Here is a 19,006-nt window from a genome sequence, read left to right on the forward strand (position 1 = left end):
AGTATCCTTAAGACTCAGAAAATGCTTTCCATATAATATTTAAAATGTAACATAAAAAACCCCACTTCTGTATCCCCTGCATAAACATCCTTCTAATACAGCACTGGCTAATATAAATTTTAAATTGTTTGAGGTTGGATTTGAGGTTTCAGATATTTAATTTATCAAAGTGCCAGTTTTGAAATTTGCTGTTGTATCTTGAACATTAGGCATGCCGTGCAATAGGAGTTTAAACGTTTTTTTTTTCCTTCTTGAGTTTGCTGCAGAAAAATTGGAGGTTGTAGAAAACTTGTTCTTGCTGTGCTTTGTTATCCTGCATGAGCATTAAGCCAGTGATGGATGTTATAAAGAAAATTCATGAGAAACATATTTTAGTGGTATATTTTATTCTACTGGATTCTTTGAAACAGATCTGCTCAAAGTACTCTCCAGTTCAGGCTTTAAAATATAGATACTGCACTAATCTACCGGTTTCATGGAATTTGTGGGTCACTGGTAATTATTAGTAGAATTTGACTATGGCAGTGGGAGCCCATTTTAAAACCATTGCACTGAGGATTTATGCTGGGCTATATGACAGCTTGGCACTCTGTTTAGAGTCTTTTAGCCAATTCTGCAGGAACTGCTACAATAGAATTTGCAATGTGTGCTCACTGATAATTCATGAGAGACAAAGTGTAGCCAACTTGTTTATAGTAACTTTTCACTGGATTTTTTTAAAATCATGGAGATAATTAAATGTTGTTGCTTGCCATACCTCATAATATTATAACTGAAAATGTAACCTTATTGGGTTCCAATTTAGCTATCAATAACACATGTGAATTATCATGGTGTGTTTCCATGAGGAGCTTCATAGATGTTAAAAGGACTGTACTTGGTTGCTTTAGATTGCATCCATTGCTACTTGCAAGACCAGACCCTGATACTCCTTCCACTGTGCAGTTTGTTTACTTTTTAAATTGGACTGTTCATGCAAGATTTATTCCATTTTTGCATCCAATCAGTTTCATTTGGAACTGATGTACTATGACTGAATTGCAAATATGCCTTTTTCACCTAAATAAGGTTTTCATTTACCTCCGTATAATACTTTTTCATAGTTGCATAGCATAGTTTCTTTCTAAGCCTTAACTACAACAATGACAAAGTCCTTCTACTGTCCACAATATTTTTGTATTTGGACAGCATTACATTTAAGACAATTGGTTTCTTCTGAGCATGCCCCCCTTTATTTTCTTTCTTCAGCCATAAGGAATTCATTACTACACATACCATAAAGCATCATACTATGCCGAAAATTCATTCTTCACTCCCTATGCCACCAAAGCTGCTTGTTACTTTTCAGTTGCCATAAATTGGGTTCACATATTAAATATTAAGCTTTGTGGTTCAGTATTTATGGCTACTAGATGACTGACCATCCTGTCTGCAGAATGAGTATGCTGTTCAAAAGTGCTTCAAAAGAGCTGGTTACAGAGGATATTAAAGTCACATGCTGAGTAGGTAATTTCTGCAGCCTGAATAATATATTTACCATGCTCTCATAATTTAGCACCAACCATACAAAATATTATAAAACACTCTGTATGGTAAGGTAGAGCGTATGGAGGGTCACTGACACAGGAGAGTTCTGAACTGCATAGTACATACTGAGTCCATTATTATTGGGTTTTCAGTATTATTATTACAATTACCACTACTACTATTACTACTACCTCTACTACTGTTACAGAAATGGGTAGGCCTGTTGGCCCTAGGCACTCCCTCTGGTAGTGAGAGGTGGACATATGTCTCTCATTTTAGAGGTGACATGAACAAAGCAGGTGAAAAAAGATAAAATAAGTGGAGAGACATATTCTTTCTCCTTTTTCACCCTCATCTACCAATTGTCATCTCTAAACCTTCCTTTCTTATGAGGAGTTCCTCTAATCTGAATGTCACCCATTGTAAGAAGAAGTGAGCCAGCTTGAAAAGGTACTGTAAGGAGTGCATGGATTGCCTCTGCCCCAGATAATCTTCAGATATCTAGAACCAATCCTATATTTTGTTCTGAGTTCCTATTTTGCTAAGCAAAATTATCGCAATGGGTCAGTTTGGTGTGAGGAGAATTTTGAATGGATCAAAGTGCTCCATTATTTAAAGCCGTTGTTTCTTATTAAGCATTTCGGCTATGGAACCAGGCAGAAACTTTAAAAAATTGGAAGAACATTTGTCTGAAGGTGTAAACTGAGTTACTGTTGTCCAGATATCATTCAGTGATCCAGATGCCAAATACATATTAAACTTATGCCCATAAAATACTTGCATATTCCCCTTCGGCTCATGACCTTCTCAAGGGTTGTAATAGAAGAGGCATGAACTTCGCAGCATAGAATTAAAGAGTGTGTCAGCTAATACATTTTTATGCCACTACTGCATGTATATATAAATAATATAGGTTTATGCCTCTGTTATATGTACACACTGCATAGTGTAACCTGACCCTGCTGTACAGATGCAGCTCTTGCTGCCTTACATTTGCAGAAAAGAATTTATATCTCTGGTTGGAAGCAACATTAGGCAATGGGCCAGCCTAAGGCAAAGCAAAGGGGTCAAGGAAGCAAGCTGCTCTTCCTCTCCCTCTGAGAAGGACTCATCTCCCCCCAGCTGATGTCCACTTGTAGCTCAAAAAGAAGAAAAAGCAGGGAGGCAAAATTCACCCATGTACTCTAATTGCACTCTAAGTTCGCCATGAGTATTCCAATTGCACTTGAACAGCATGACCATAGAGCTACAGAATCAAATATTTGGCTACAATTGTTTTTTAACAATGAAGGTGATTATGTGTGATCCTAGTGACTTGAACATGGTGATGCGTTAAGGACTACAAAATCAAGTGGGATCATGAGGGCATGTTTGGGGAAAGCACCATGTGCATTAACTAACAGAGACACTTGAAGGTTACTTTTCAGCTGAATTTTGGGTTTTTACACTGCTTTCAGTTCTTAGATATACTGTATCAAGTATCCCCTGTTAGTAGAAAAATTACTCTTAGAAAAAATTGTTCTATGTGGACTAATGCAGATTAATGCAGTGTTGGGTCTAAGCCTGCAGGACGAGAGTTTAAATCTTTGCTGGTATTCAACTAAGTTTTACTCAGTGTAGACCCATTGAAATTAAAGAACATGACTAAGTCCATTAATTTCAATAGGTGCACTCTGAGTAAAACTTAGCTGAATACTACCCATAATGGAGAATGGTCTTAGGCAGATCACAATCTGACAACCCAGTCTACCTCATATGGTTGTTGCACAGATAAAAATTTAAAAAGGATATACTATACCCAGACATGAGCTCTGTTCTGCTCTCCTGCTGCTCAGGGGACAGGAGTTGTCCCCTGCAGAGCTTCTGTTCCCTTTCAGATCAACCCCTGACTTTTTATATTCTATGATGCCTTGCTGTTGTTAAGTGCAATTGACTGATCTTATTGTTTTCCTTATTTAATATCACAGGGGCAGTCAGGACGAGTTGGTTACCCGGTAACTTTGCCTTTCCCATTATATTGTAATCTTTTCTCCAAACTGCACATCATTCTGAACCTCAGTCTTCTTACTATCCCTGTCAGCACACTCTCTCTCTCCCTCCCCTCCCCCTTCCCCCTTCAATCATTATCATAGTTTTAAGGTTTTAATATTAAATCTTTGAAGAGCTGTTTCCAAATGCATTGGTAGCAATTTATTTAATTGGCATTAGTGGATGAGCAACTAGAATGCAGGTTGGCAGTCTTGGATCTCATCCAAAGCTACATGAAACACCCACGTGCACAGGCTTCCACCTTCTGTCCAGTGTAAGGGGGAAGGCATGTGCATGCAACAGAATGTGCATCTTAGAAAAACAGAATAAGCATTCTCAAAGTCTTCATTCACACAGGAATTACAAGCCTGTTTGGCTCGGTTTGTTTGTTTGTTTGTTTTTAGGAAGGCCAGTGCTGAAACAGATTTCCGTTGAGATATCTCAGCGTTTGCTTAATTGTAAACAGAGAAAGGCTTATATTTAGTTGTGATCTACAGATTATTACAGTACAGCAAATGCACAGTTATTTATCTGGCTGTTAAAGAAAAGAACAGCTGGGGTGTTTTTGAAGTCATTTACATGAATATGTGTTAGGGCTAGTATCTGGGATTTGCCTTGCCACAAGATCAGTTGATAGGCATTTGTTACGTATTGTCTACTCCAGATATATTCTCTCAAATCTTGCTTCTATTGCTGGAACATTATTATTATTATTATTATTATTATTATTATTATTACAATTTCCAGCATGTAATGTACCATAGTTGTATCTGGGGAAATGCAATTTGTTTTCCAGATAACGCATCTATCGTTGCTGTTTTTACTGTGTGAAATGTGGTTGCATGGCTATCACGAATACCTATTTGATAATGCTGTGATAGAAATGATAAAGGTGTCTTAAGTCCTTCCCAGTACCTGTGCAATTTTTATGACTGTTTGTTTAGTTTTATTTAATAACTTTTTCAGCTTTAGGGTGCAGTTCCAAGTGCATTTTACCTGGAAGTAGCTCCGGGTTATCTCTGCCTGATTTCTGAGTTGATTATACGATTGCACTATTAGAGGCAGACACGTTTGTCATTTTAGTACTCCAGTATGACAACATCATGTAGCAATAAAAAAAAGTCTGTTGAAGCAAACATTAGCAAGGTTACTTCCTTTTTACATACCTGCATGCCATTTTTTAAGGTTAAAATCAGACGGTGGTGTATTCTTCCTCTGTAAACACTGTACAAATACACTACTTTTGTTTGAGGGTTTTTAAAGAACAAGCGGCATGCTCCTAGCTCTTTTTCCCATTCATTACATTGGCATAGCATGAGAAGCAATTAAGTGTAGCAATTAATTACTGATAATGTGAGTGGTGGGTGGGTGGGTGTGGTCCTAAGAGGAGAAACACTTCTGGTGATGTCTGTATTAAAGACAAATATAGAGCGTAAATGAGCATTCTAGATAAGAGAAAAGCTGGACCAGCTATAGAAGTAGCAAAGATTTACCTACTGGGTGGAGTTCTGCGAAGGGCAAAAGCAAAAAAATAGGTACCAACTTGTGTAAAAACCTTCTTGGCTTTCAGGCGCTAAGAATGTAATTTATTAAAGATTAGGCAAACAGGGTTTGTTCTAAGTGGTCTGCTTAAATATAGTCGCTAGGAATTTGAATGCTCATTTATGAATTAGCATGGGCCGTAGAAATACTCTTACTGACTACTCTAATCGTGTGTGTGTGTGTGTGTTTGTGTTTTTAAAAAAGCTTATTTCTTGCAGTCTTAGCTCTATTTTTAGTCACAATCCCCTGCAAACAGGAAATGTTGGAATGTACTAATCCCCTATAGTTACATACCAATGGGTCTGTAATACATTTATAATCTGTCCTCAGTGGGGGGATGCTTGGATACTGGCACATTAAAATTCATTCCTGGGCTCACCCTTTGTTCCAGAGCAAATGATCCATTATTGTCCTTGGCAAGCATCAAATTACTTCCCCTGGACTCAAACTGGTATGTAGTATTCCATGAGCACAGTTGAGAAACTCCATTTTAAGGCTCCACTATTAGCTTTGTTTTCAGTGTGACTACAAGATCTCCATTGAGGTAGAGGGACATAACAACTCCACCAACCTTTTTGGACCAGTGGGCACATTTCAAATTTTGAGAGAGTACTGTGCGCACCAGTCATAAATGACCACAGACTTTTGAGTAGACATGGATTTCATTGTGCTCTAAGTTTACTATACAGTGAATCCATAACGACTGCCTGGCCTGTACTTCCTGCACACCAGGAAACATTCCTAAACCTCTGCAAAGTTTTCACATTTTGAGAGGAGAGTTGTATTTGCAGAAAATAACTTCTAGGGACACAGGAAAGATGCATCCTGGTTGCTGAGGAAAAACAAAGGGAGATTCCAAGGACTAGAAAAGAAAGAAGCAGGAAAAGTGCAGTAAGCAAGGGGACCATAACTCTTTAGATCCCCAGGGTGTCCAGCCATTTCCTGGTGTCCAAACAACTCAACTTATCAGTCATAGCTCTGACTTCATACAGCGGGTAAAAACACTGTGACAGGCAGGAACAGCCAAGCTGACTATTTCAGAGAAAATGCTTAGAAGGGTACCTGCACATTTTGCTTTATGACTTTCTTTCTAGGAGGACTAGATACTTACAATAAAATAAAACAAAACAAAACACAATAAAAAGCTCAGTCTGGGGGCCTTGCCTGGGGGTAAGGCAATGCCTTCACAGGTAATAGGTTGGCAAACCCTGACATAAAACAACAGATCCTTTTTGGGAAGTCCCAATTACAGGTGCAGTGACCTGATTTGTCTTGGGACCACAGTTGAGTGCAAGAGGTTAAAACCTCACATGTACTAAGGAGTTGAAGATTTCTCCTTCCTCTCTGTAGTTTGATCACTGCACTTGGGCATGACAGCCTAAGAAATATGAAAGAGAGAGAAGTACAGTGGTACCTCGGGTTACATACGCTTCAGGTTACAGACTCCACTAACCCAGAAATATTACCTCGGGTTAAGAACTTTGCTTCAGGATGAGAACAGAAATCGTGCTCAGGTGGCGCAGCAGCAGCAGGAGGCCCCATTAGCTAAAGTGGTGCTTCAGGTTAAGAAGAATTTCAGGTTAAAAGCGGACCTCCGGAATGAATTAAGTACTTAACCCAAGGTACCACTGTATCCCACTTCTGCTGGTATGACAACATTTGATAAATTCCTGTGGGTGGAACTGATGTTTTACACACTTACATTCTAATAATGCTACCCATTGGCTGCCTTGCCAATCACTTCAGTTCTCTTCAGCCCAGTTAATCCTGGTAGTATCATAATCCTTGCCAGCACTAGCGTAGCTGATACCAATTTAGCTTCAGCCTTCAAATAGCTATTAAAAGTACAGTAAGCATTAGCAGGTATTGTGGCCAAAACAAGAATGCAATCGCATGGTCCTTCGAAGAAGAAAGTGGATAGATCGAATAAAATGTGACAGTCACAGCGCCATCGGGTACGGAATGTTCAGAGTGGGGAATTAACTCTTTATTGTCAAAATTATACTTGCAAGTTAGGGAAGAGTGTGTCTATCAGTCCAGCATCTCTCAGCTACTCCTAGGTGTGCGCCCAATAAGGCAGTTGCAGCAACAGAGAGGCCCTGCCCCGACTTCAGCTTATGTATCTCCCCTATCGAAGACTCCAACTGTGTGATTATTTTAGGGAATCAAATGAGAACTATAATTGAGAGCTAAATGTGACACCATTCATGCAATTAGCAATTGTGCAATATTTTTTTAAAAAAAAATCTGTAAATAGGAGGTAAAGCTGAGGGGGGCTAATCCAGATCAGGAGTTTGCCATGGGAGGAAAGATCCTCCTGTGTCTAGTGTTGTCACTTGAGGCCCAGGTGGCTTTAGTGGATAGGAGTGCCTATCTGCAGGTATGGCTGGTTCTCCAGCCAGGTTTTTCCAGGATAGAGAAAGTCCAGCTACAGTAACACATGCTCTTGTAACCTCTTGTTTGGACACTTGTAATGCGTTCTTTGTGGAGCTCCCCTTATAGATACTACAGAGGCTGCAGCTAGATCAGAATGCAGCAGCTAGGGTCCTAATGGGCGTCACCAGCCAGACACATATTATGCCAGCCTTAAAAGATCTGACCTACTCATCACTTTACTTCCAAGCCTCAATCAAGGACCATATTTAACATACGAAGCCTTAAATGACTTGGGCCACAAATATCTGGGTGGAGAGACTCCACCCATATTAACATGTCTCTCCACGAAGAGGCCCTGGTGAAGTTCAGGCAGTGGTAGCATATGTGAGGGCTTTCTCCATGACAGCCCTGAGGCTGTGGAATGCCTGCCCTTCCAAGCTACGTTATATGCTTTTTCAACATTACAAGTTTCCTCCTGTCAGACCTAATCCTCGCCAGTACCAAAATACAGGCAGGCCCACGGTATTTCCCCCTAACAAGTAGCAACCAAGAAGAAAATGAACACAGGTCTCATTGCTCCTGGATTCTGCCAACTGAAGGAGGACCTTCCCATTGCTGCTTCTGGGGGGAAAAGCATCACAAAGCAAAAAGGGAAGGAAACAAGTTGTTTTCCCAATTAAAATCTGTTTGGATGTTTTATAGTGAACTAGCCTAGTGATTTCTGTTTCATTAAACTTTATTATATTCTTCCTGTTTAATGTTATTTTTTGCCAGTGTGTAGTCATTATTCACATATTTAACAGAGAATTCTTACCTACCCTGAAATATATAATTATTCTAAAGGTTGTACAGAGAAGCACCTCATTGATTAAGCGTGACAGTAGGCCTACTGACCAGTTTTTATGAATAGTATGCATGTACGAGCCAGTGTGGTGTAGTGGTTAAGAGCGGTGGACTCGTAATCTGGTGAGCCGGGTTCGCTTCCTGCTCTTCCACATGCAGCTGCTGGGTGACCTTGGGCCAGTCACACTTCTCTGAAGTCTCTCAGCCTCACTCACCTCACAGAGTGTTTGTTGTGGAGGAGGAAGGGAAAGGAGGTTGTTAGTGGCTTTGAGACTCCTTAGGGTAGTGATAAAGCGGGATATCAAATCCAAACTCTTCTTATCTTCTTTGTTGGATTCATGTGTTGTGTAAAAATGTATCATAAATGGTTATGGTGGAAAGGAGAAATAATATTAAGTGCATGCGGCTCCCTGCTTCCGAAAGCTATGGGAAGATCCAGATGCAGCTGCTGAAGTACCTGTTTCCTTCTAAGGAGAGAGAACTGGCAATTTAAGTTATTTTTAAGATATATATTTGATTGCAAAGTTAGCCTGCTGCCTAGGTACAGTGGAGAACTTTGCCTCATCACCAGCATTGAAGTAAGAGTCACCTGCCTGTCTTATTGGTTGTTGTGCAATGGGCAGGCATCATCTTCTCCTTTGTCTTGGGCAGCAAATGTCTCTTTCTAGTCCATACTCAAGTATCTTGTGTGTGTTCTAGGTAGTAAAAACCAACCATCTTTGCCCATTCATGGAATTTCTTTTAGGATCTTCAACTAGCTCTTGAGACACCAGCTGTCCACCTGCAAATAAATCTATGCTCACAACCAAATAATTCAAAAGCAACCTTTTTACTTTACACAAAACAGCATTACCAGTGCAAAGTTGTTTCGGGTCAATAATGAGAAAATTCTGAGTTTTTTAATGCAGGATTTTCCTTTCTTTCTTTGTAGAAGAAGATAGCAGTATAAGACAGTTCTGTTTCAGTACTCGTTCCCCATTTTAAAAACAAATTGCAAGACAAAAAGAAAACAAATCCAAAATAACAACAAAAACCACCCGGAGAAACTGAAAACTAACACACAAATACAACAGTAAAGCACTAATTAAAAGGAAACCCCACCACAAATGGGTGGTGTATGCCCACCATACACATACCACAAGTACATTTTGGGATATGGTTTGCTTTCATCTTGCAATTTGGTTTAGAACTGGAAATGAGAAAACTCTGCAAAAGGCTTGGAAGAGAAAGCAACAACTTACTGTGCTTCATCCTAGAACTATATTTATGAGAACGGCTTTTGTCAAACAGAGTAAAACCATTCTCTTCCCTTTTTCTCCTCCCTTTCTCCATTGCCTATCACCAAATGTATTTTCGTTTTCCAATGTTCTTGCAACTGCTGAGAAGCAAAAAGTGTTTTCCTTGTGTCTTGCGTCCCTGAATCCCCCCGGGACTCACCAAGAAGCACTTTGAATCAATCTAAAGGTCTGATTGGATTTTAATTACAGGGAATAGGGTTGGAAGGTTAGTGACCTTGCCTGCTCCTCTCCGTGCCCCGCAGAATGAAAACCACTTGAGTTCAATTTACTGCTTTCTGGTATCCCTGCACACATTGGTGACCTCCAAACAGTGTCTCTGTGTCTGAAGTCTGTCAAGTCAATCCTTCAAGAACTGCAATTAGGTCATGCACAGTTGGGAAATATTGGGACTCACAATATCATTGCAATGTGAGAACAGATTTCAGTACCCATTATATTTAAATTAAAAGTTTCTCAACAAAAGCTTTAAAAAAGCAATTGCAGAATGCAGACCACCATTAGATCTCATGTGTCCAGCAGGCAGTGGGGAGTTGTCAATGTGGTGTGTTAACAAGCAGGAAATGATTTCCAATATGATGGAAGACTGAATAAACTTGCTGAAAGAGGGTTCCATGTGTGGGGGGGGGATAAAAAACGAAGGATTCAAAGTTTATGTGGAGATGTATTTTGCTATAAATAGGATAAAATAAGATTAAGCAAAATGTTTCTCTCCAACACCTGCAGTATGTAGCTTGGAGTGAGTAGAATTGACCTTGTCATCAGAAAAGTACCTGGGGCACCACTTTATTGGGGTTCTGCAACAACCAGTTTAATGCACATGTTACTCAGGAGCTGCTGCTTCTTCTTTGGCGATCACTCGCAGCTGAGTAAGATTGTCTTCCGTAAACATGGTTTTAACAATGAGTCCATAAGTGACTGTGGAGGCCAATTCTGGACCCACACATCTTTCCATAGTGGGGACATTGGTTCCCGGGCAGGAGTTGATCACGGTGTGGATTTGCCAGGCGTGCCTTCCTCTTAGCACATTTCTCCCTTGCGTTCTGAGTTTGAGTGACCCTGCTGGGAGTATAAGATTCCCGACGGCCTCGCTCACAAGGGTCGTGATCCAGTGAGGTGACAAGGTGATGATCCAGTGAGGTGAGACTCCGGAGCAATAGGATGCAATAGTAGATCCTGCTCTTTGGGGGGATAAAAAAAGATGAAGTTGAAAAATGAGGTGTTTTGACCATAAGAGAAAGGCACTCTACAGTAATTTATTAGACCCAGGGATGGGAAATATGTTGCATGGAGCTGAATTTGAAGCTGGGCTTGTCACGTCCAGGCCATAACCACTGTACTTTGAATGTAGTTTTTTAAAAGATAAGTGGAGGTGATGCGGTTTCTATGTTTACTAGAAATGCTGGGCAGTAATCTTATCTTCTTCAGTGTTATCCAGTGTCCTAATGACACGTGTAACCCAGTTTTAAGAAGGGGCAGGTTAAGAAAGGTCTGCTGTGAGGATGTGTGTTCTGCACACACACACACACACCTTACTTAGTCATGGTGGGCAAGATGAAGGTGCACATTTGCTAACTGGATGTACCATCTCAGGAGAAGTATGAGTACCTCAAGAAAGAACAAAGGGTCAAGGAGCAAAAATTATCTAATATTTCTTCTTAACAATGAATTATTATGATGTAAACTTGCCTTAAAATATTTATCATCCTTATTCTCTTATAGTATCTAACTTTTGAAACAAGTGTTCAATGAATGTGTTTGTGTTTGTGTTTGTGTGAGAGCGTATGTATTCAGGTACTGATCCCTGATTGTGACAGAAACCTTAGTCATGATCTTGATCTTCTTGGATTTGCTTTCTCTTAATGTGGGCAGCGCTGTGGGTTAAACCACAGAACCTAGGACTTGCCGATCAGAAGGTCGGTGGTTCGAATCCCCGCGCGATGGGGTGAGCTCCCGATGCTCAGTCCCTGCTCCTGCCCACCTAGCAGTTCGAAAGCATGTCAAAATGCAAGTAGATAAATAGGTACCACTCTGGTGGGAAGGTAAACGGCGTTTCATGCGCTGCTCTGGTTCGCCAGAAGCAGCTTAGTCAAAGTATGTTTTGTTTTGTTTTTAATCTTCATCCTAGCTAAACATGCAGCCTCAGAACACTTCACTCCTTCTGATAGGATGAGGAAATTGCCAGATTACTTACAGTTCACCAAGTCACATGATTCTGGCAATGCTTCCCCCAGGAATAGGCAGCTCTAAGACTGGAGAACATTCAGAATTGGACTTTTTTCTGCCAATGCTCATAACAGAACAATAAGATGAACAGGAACATATATAGAGTGCTGCTTTTTACTTTAGTTTGTGGTGATATATTTTGGAGCTACTCAGAATTAGACTGCAATTCTCTAAACACGCAGGGTTCTCATGAGCAAGTTTTTCCCAATGCTTTCTGCAATAGATTTATTTGTTTGATTACACATTTATGCAGTGACCTTAAAAATAAATCAGAAAGTTAAGGCTCTGCATGCACCAAATAATGATTAAATATTATACCAGAATACCAGAATGAAATGAAGGGATGTGGGTGGCACTGTGGGTTAAACCACAGAGCCTAGGACTTGCCGATCAGAAGGTCGGTGGTTTGAATCCCCGCGCGACGGGGTGAGCTCCCATTGCTCAGTCCCTGCTCCTGCCAACCTAGCAGTTTGAAAGCACATCAAAGTGCAAGTAGATAAATAGGTACCGCTCCGGCGGGAAGGGAAATTGCGTTTCCGTGTGCTGCTCTGGTTTGCCAGAAGCGGCTTAGTCATGCTGGCCACATGACCTGGAAGCTGTACGCCGGCTCCCTCAGCCAATAAAGTGAGATGAGCGCCGCAACCCCAGAGTCGGTCACGACTGGACCTAATGGTCAGGGGTCCTTTACTTTTTTAATGCAGAAGGCAGGTGGAAAAGCTTTCATGGAGTATCTCCAAGTATCTTAATGATGTGCTTTTGCTGAATATGGTCTGGAGCTGAGGCAGTGCATCAAATTGGTACTATGTCCCAGATGAGGATTTCTGTATCCTCCCACTGACCTCCTGGCCGGATGGAGTTCTTTCTTCCAGTGGTCTCTGGGCCTCAGAATATATATGAAACCTAGTTGAGTTAAGAGCCAGTTTTGTACTCCCAGCAAAGGGACTCTAGCCAACACACTGAGTAATTTGCCAGACTACATTCAAAATCTGTCGTATTCCTATAGGTAAAATGAAACTTTATCAGCGTATTATTTCTGTTAGTTAGTAAAAGAGCTAAGCATTTAGAATGGTGCACCAAACATAAACTTTTTTATATATAGAAACAGCCACTCTATTTTTATAGTGAAATAGAGATTACATCCTGGCAAGGAAGCATACTCATAGCTAGTTTGAATGTAAGCAGTTTTGTTTGAGCTTAGGTACACATAGCAAGTGGTAAAGTGTTATGTGCTTTCTCCTAGAAAACGTAATAACCCCCCCACACACACAACAAATTGTTCTATGTATTCAGAATTAAACAGCTGTACAAGGAGGAAGACATAACGAGAAGTTTTGTGTTGTTAAAAGACTGCGTAGTCTATCCATGCAGTTGTGTAGACTCATTCCTTAGATTCAGCCCTTCTGCATCAGTTATTTAATGTCCAGTTATTTTTAATTGTGGGCAAAATCACTAGGCAAATTCAAGTACAGCCTAGCATCCGCAAGCAGAGGGATTTCCATAGGGCTCAAAAGAACCAAATTTCTCCAATTCATGCACATAATTTTTTGTGTGTGTGTGTGTGCAATAAGCACACCAAGTAATTACAGTGGTACCTCAGGTTACAGACGCTTCAGGTTACAGACTCCCCTAACCCAGAAATAGTACCTCGGTTTAAGAACTTTGCTTCAGGATGAGAACAGAAATTGTGCAGCAGCGGCGCAGCGGCAGCGGGAGGCCCCATTAGCTAAAGTGGTACCTCAGGGTAAGAACAGTTTCAGGCTAAGAACGGACCTCCAGAACGAATTAAGTTCTTAACCCGAGGTACCACTGTACAAGTATTTGGAGTTTCTTTCCATACCTCTTATTCCTGTCCAGCCCTTCTTACTTGTCTTTGTATGTGCCAAGTACGGAGAAAACAGGGCTGCACTGAGTCCTATGATAATTCCTCTCTGTATGAGTACTGCACCTGCTGGGATGGAATCATTCCCATAATATGTTTAAAAGGAGAACGTTACTCATGAACTTAGAGCTAGATGAACCGTTATTGATTCCCCACCCCCACCCTGAAAATCAAAACTGAAGACTTTGTATAGTGTTCGAAAGACAGTGTAGTACTAGCACATTGTGATTTTTAAATTGTCTGTATAATGTACATTACCTATTGTAATTATTGGCTTGTTATCCCTAGTATTTTTTTTAAAAAACCTTTTATAATAAAGTAGGGTCAAATATGTCAATTTCCTATTCCAAGGTGCACCAGCTTATCAACAGATATGAACCCAGAGAACTGGAAATTTGTTTGTTTGCTGCATTTATATCCCCCCTTTTTTACCAAGGAGCTCAAGGTGGGGTACATGGTTCTCTTCTCCTTCACTTAATCCCCACAACAATTCTGTGAGGTAGGTTAGGCTGAGAGGCAGTGACTGGCCCAATGGCACCCAGTGGGGATTTGAATCCTGGCCTCGCAGGTCCTACACTAACACTCTAACCACTGGTTCTCGGTTCTAGAATTTATTTGGCTCCATGATTCTTGGGGAGCAGGTGATATTAGCTTATCTACAGTCCTATGGACATTTAGAATATTCCACCCCAAAAGGACATAGAATTAGAATTCATATTGAGCTAAAGTGCAGTATTAAAAATATCATGTGCAGCAGTATCCTGGTTGTATGGTAATGATCAGGTGACAAAGGGAAGAGGCAGAACTTGTACTTTGTCTCAAAGCAGTAGCTTTGAAAGTGTTTTCTTTGGACTGCTTGTAGGGGCAGAAAGGAATAGATCAGCCTCCTTAAGGAACCAAATTTGATACCCTCACCTTGCTTAACCTTTTACCATCTTGGAGCGGCCCCGTTGAACTATTTGAGTAACGAAGTACGAGTCAGCATAATAAAAGTGACAGGCTCTATATTTGGAAGACATTTACCGGCCCAAGCACCTCACTGAGATTTAGGCATAACTTGGCTCCACTTTAGTAAAGAATTCAAGTACATGGTCTAAACCCCACCGACATAAGCAGAGCTTGAGTTTATATTTTGGGTGTTTTGCTAGTTAGAGAATTGCCCACTGCAGCTGATAAAGATCCCTAGTGGAAAGCTCAGCAATCTACACTGGGAAAAGAAATTACAGTCTTACCAGTGCTACTTAGAAGTGTCTAGGAGAAATAAGAAACCACCTTCTGCAGCAGGGAATCCCAGAGCTGGTAGACAAGACTCTTTCTAGCCATACCTAGTTGAGCTTTCCACATAATACATAGTATTCCTCTCCCCGTAATTAAAGATGCAAGCATTTTGGCTAATCTTGGTCCTTAGCACTAACAAACTTGGGATTCTTTCCTACATAGATAGGAAAATATCCATACCTGTAGGTACTGAGAGTTACTTGTGTAGTGCACTATGGCTTATGCATGGGGTTGTCCATGTTGTATATTTTTTATAGTGGCCTTACAAAACAACTCATTTATCCTGTTTTGAGTCAAAAGCTTCTGTGTGTTTGTGTGTCTTTCTTCTTTTTCTACCTTACACATTTTTCCTAAGCTTAAAGGCGCCCTCTAGTGCTTTTTGGGCTGCAAGAAGACAACAGTCTTATGTTCCGTTATTTCAGGAAAGGGTTTACTTGAAAATATAGCAATTCCCAGCTCTTCTGTGCACTGATCTGTATCTAGATGCAGTGTTCAGCCACAGCAGAGATATAAAGCAGATGCAGAAACAAAACAAAAGCTTGAATCAGTGGGATAGCTAGGCACCACGTAGTCCTACAGTTGACACTGCAACTAGACTGCTGTCATTGCCGAAGGGCAAGAAGGAGTAGATTAATTAAGAGGTAGGTATCAAAAATATAGACTATTTTAGAAAGGAAACACCATTTTAACATAAGATGAGTTCTTTAACAACCTTAGAGTTTACATTTTAATCTAACCCAAGAACCCTTTAGCATCTAGCCTATCCCAGCTCCTCTGTTCCATCAAGAGTGAGCTAATGGCAGCCATAGAGAATCTGGCAACCCCACATGTAAAGCTCTTTTGTAAAATCAAGCATATCAGTCAATGCCAATCAGTGAAAGGACAGGCAGAGAGTTCAGAGGATATGGAATGGAGTTAAGAAATCGTACAGAATTTCTTAATCAGCATGGCTAACTTTAATATATTGTGCAGATAAACTTTTAACATCATTTCATTGATAAAATTGGATCATATTTGGATATATTTGTAATATATCACATCTGAAATAAGAATGGAGCTGTGTAGAGGCAATGGCCGGCTTCATGGTTTTTCCCACATTGTGCTTTTTGCATAGTGTGCGCACACACACACACATCATGATTCACAATACATTGCCAGGTCAAAAATTATGAAATCAATATCATGATATGGACTTGAAACCAGTTTTGGAAACCCAGCCAAATGGGCAGGGTATATTGATTGATTGATTGATTGATTGATTGATTGCCCACCCCTAACACACATCATGATTCGTGATATATTTCCAGGTCAAGAAAGATGAAACCAATATCGCGATATGGACTTCAAACCAATTTTCTTTCAAACACAGTCCTATTCCGGACTACTAAATAATAATTGCTGCAGAGACAATGTTCATATTTTCAGTATTCATCAGTTATGCAGGATTGTTTCCAGGCCTTTTTGCACACTTTTTTTCAGTACACCGTGACATCTTACAGTCTCAGTTTGAATGAATCAAGAGTTTGAATGAATCAAAAGTTTCTGCAATTATGGGACAGATGGCAAAAAGCAAGAAGCTGTGCTACCATTGAGTGTAAGTGAATGATGGTAGCAGAAGCATTGCTATTTTCCAGTGAGAACAGGGAAAGATCTCATTACAGCTGCCTGCGTTACTTCAGAAACTGATAGACTCAAAGGATGGTGAGGTGAGCACATGAACCTGGACCGTTAAATGCAGTTCCAGGAGAAAGGCAAGTTGCTTCTATGAGCTACAGAACCCTTGTATCTTGGGTCCTGCCACAAACCTCATAATTAGGGACTAAAGAGCACTGAAAAGAATCATATTTTCACTGTAGCTTTGCAGATCTACAGAGTTTTGTATCTTCTTAACCAATCCATGGATGTCTCACACAAAGATTTGATTCACCGGACAATTCAGGTTGCTTAGTCAGATAATTTGATGTACTGGTTTCAAAATCCAGATGTTGCAGCAGTTCTTCAGTGCAGAGCTCTGTGATCTCCTCGTCCTGCAGGTGGAGCTACTCTTTCAAAGGGGCATGCACTTCCTGATACTGCTGCCACCTCTGGGCCAGGGACACAACACAGGTCCAGAGCAAATGCTTGTTGTGTTCAGTTGTTGTATACCTCAGGTATACAATAGCTGATTCAGTGCATAATAAACCAAGGACTGACTTTTAAAGTTTATTGTAGATGTCAGCTTCTTGGCATTTCTGATTATGTAACTGCTGACACCCCTCTATGCTTTCCTATCACTGGCTGGCAAATACTTTTTTTGTTGTTTAGACAGGCCTTTGGCCTCTAACTGGCCATCGCAGTGGAGTCTCTGAATCATGGGTGGTGTATATTTTCTTCTCCCCTTGCTGTTCTTTTGAAATGGTTACAAGTTATGCTTTGGTACTATTTTTAATATGGTAACTTTTTTTGGTTTAATATTGATAACTGATTGACGTGTCTTTTAGCTACACCTGTTTTTAATTCATGTTGTGAGCCGCCTACTGGGAGAAAGTGTCAAACTAGGACCTGGGAGACCAGAGTTTATTTGCCCACTCAGTCATGAAGCTCACCTTGGGCCAGTCGCAGTCTCTCAGCCTAACCTACCTCCCAGTGTTGCTAGGAGGATTGAATGGAGAGGAAATGAACTATGTATGCCATCTGGAGGTTCTTGGAGGAGAGGTCAGATATAAAGCCAGTAAATGCAATAAATATGCCGGTGGCACTGTGGTCTAAACCACAGAGCCTAGGGCTTGCCGATCAGAAGGTCGGCGGTTCGAATCCCCGCGACGGGGTGAGCTCCCATTGTTCAGTCCCTGCTCCTGCCAACCTAGCAGTTCAAAAGCATGTCCAAGTGCAAGTAGATAAATAGGTACCGCTCCGTCGGGAAGGTAAACGGCATTTCCGTGCGCTGCTCTGGTTCACCAGAAGCGGCTTAGTCATGCTGGCCACATGACCCGGAAAAAACTGTCTGCAGACAAACGTCGGCTCCCTCGGCCAGTAAAGCAAAATGAGCGCCACAACCCCAGAGTCGTTCGTGACTGGACTTAACACTCAGGGGTCCTTTACCTTTTTAAATGCAATAAATAAAGGCAGGGTGTTAAATAAATAAATGCAAATTTGTTTGTCTGTTGTTCTTGCTTATTGCCAACCTTTCTACCAAGGGGATCAGGGAAGGAAGTGCATGCAGAAGTTATCCTACGGGATTAGAATCTCCTCATACTGCAAAGTCTGGAGTATTTCCCCAGACCTTTTATTGTGCTGTATTTATTATGTATTGTTATACTATTAAAGTATATTGCAAGAGCATTCAGGAGGAACCTATGGAAAGAGGTTCACTGTGCTGAGCAAACCTTCCATTGGAGGGGGAGGGCAAGTTATCAGCATGGCTTTATGACTTCAGTCTGATACGTTGCCTGGGACATGCACACTATGGCCATCTCTGAATCACATTAAATGCATTTCCTTCTACTAAACCATATGCCATTACGATAAAAAAAAAAATGTTTCAGAACTAACATTTGTTTTGTTTTTCCCCTCACCAGAATTTGTAAGAATAAACACTGCCACACTGAACTGGAAAACAATAGGGATGAGAACATAGAACATCAGGATCTGCTTTCATGTTTGCCAAAATATTAGCATGTGTTAGGTCCAGTTTGTATTACCCTTTACCCTAAGTGGCATATGCCACTTACTTTGCAAGTAGTTCTGTTGGAGTCAATGGGGCGGTAAGGACATAATAAATTACTGAGGCTGAGGATAAAGCAGAATATGCTCTATTTTCCAATTTCTACATATTTTAGCTGTTCTCGATTTAATGGCTTATTAGAAGGTCCTCAGACATGGGCTCGTTAATTTTGATTTTATACGCTGCCCAGTCTTGTGTTTGCCTGCTGGTGGGCATTTATCCTCATAAACTGCAACAGCAATATATTATAAAGAAGGAGATTGGGTTAAAGAAAAGCTAGGACAGGGATAGTTTCTGATGCTTATATTA

The 19,006-nt window shown here is 40.7% G+C and overlaps 1 protein-coding gene across 6 annotated transcripts in view; it reads left to right on the forward strand.

Moving 5' to 3' along the window:
* The window catches only part of COL23A1 (collagen type XXIII alpha 1 chain), a 311,227-nt gene that overhangs the window by 216,315 nt on the left and 75,906 nt on the right, over positions 1-19,006 (forward strand). For 2 of the 6 annotated variants that reach the window (XM_083592229.1, XM_083592228.1), the window contains one exon: positions 3,495-3,521. The exons of the other annotated variants lie outside the window; for them this stretch is intronic. In XM_083592229.1, coding sequence (XP_083448355.1) covers positions 3,495-3,521 — 27 coding nt within the window. The remainder of the gene's footprint in view (positions 1-3,494; positions 3,522-19,006) is intronic. 6 annotated transcript variants of the gene reach the window in all.

This window comes from Podarcis filfolensis, assembly GCF_964270895.1.
Source record: "Podarcis filfolensis genome assembly, chromosome: 2".
NCBI classification, from domain to species: Eukaryota; Metazoa; Chordata; class Lepidosauria; order Squamata; family Lacertidae; genus Podarcis; species Podarcis filfolensis.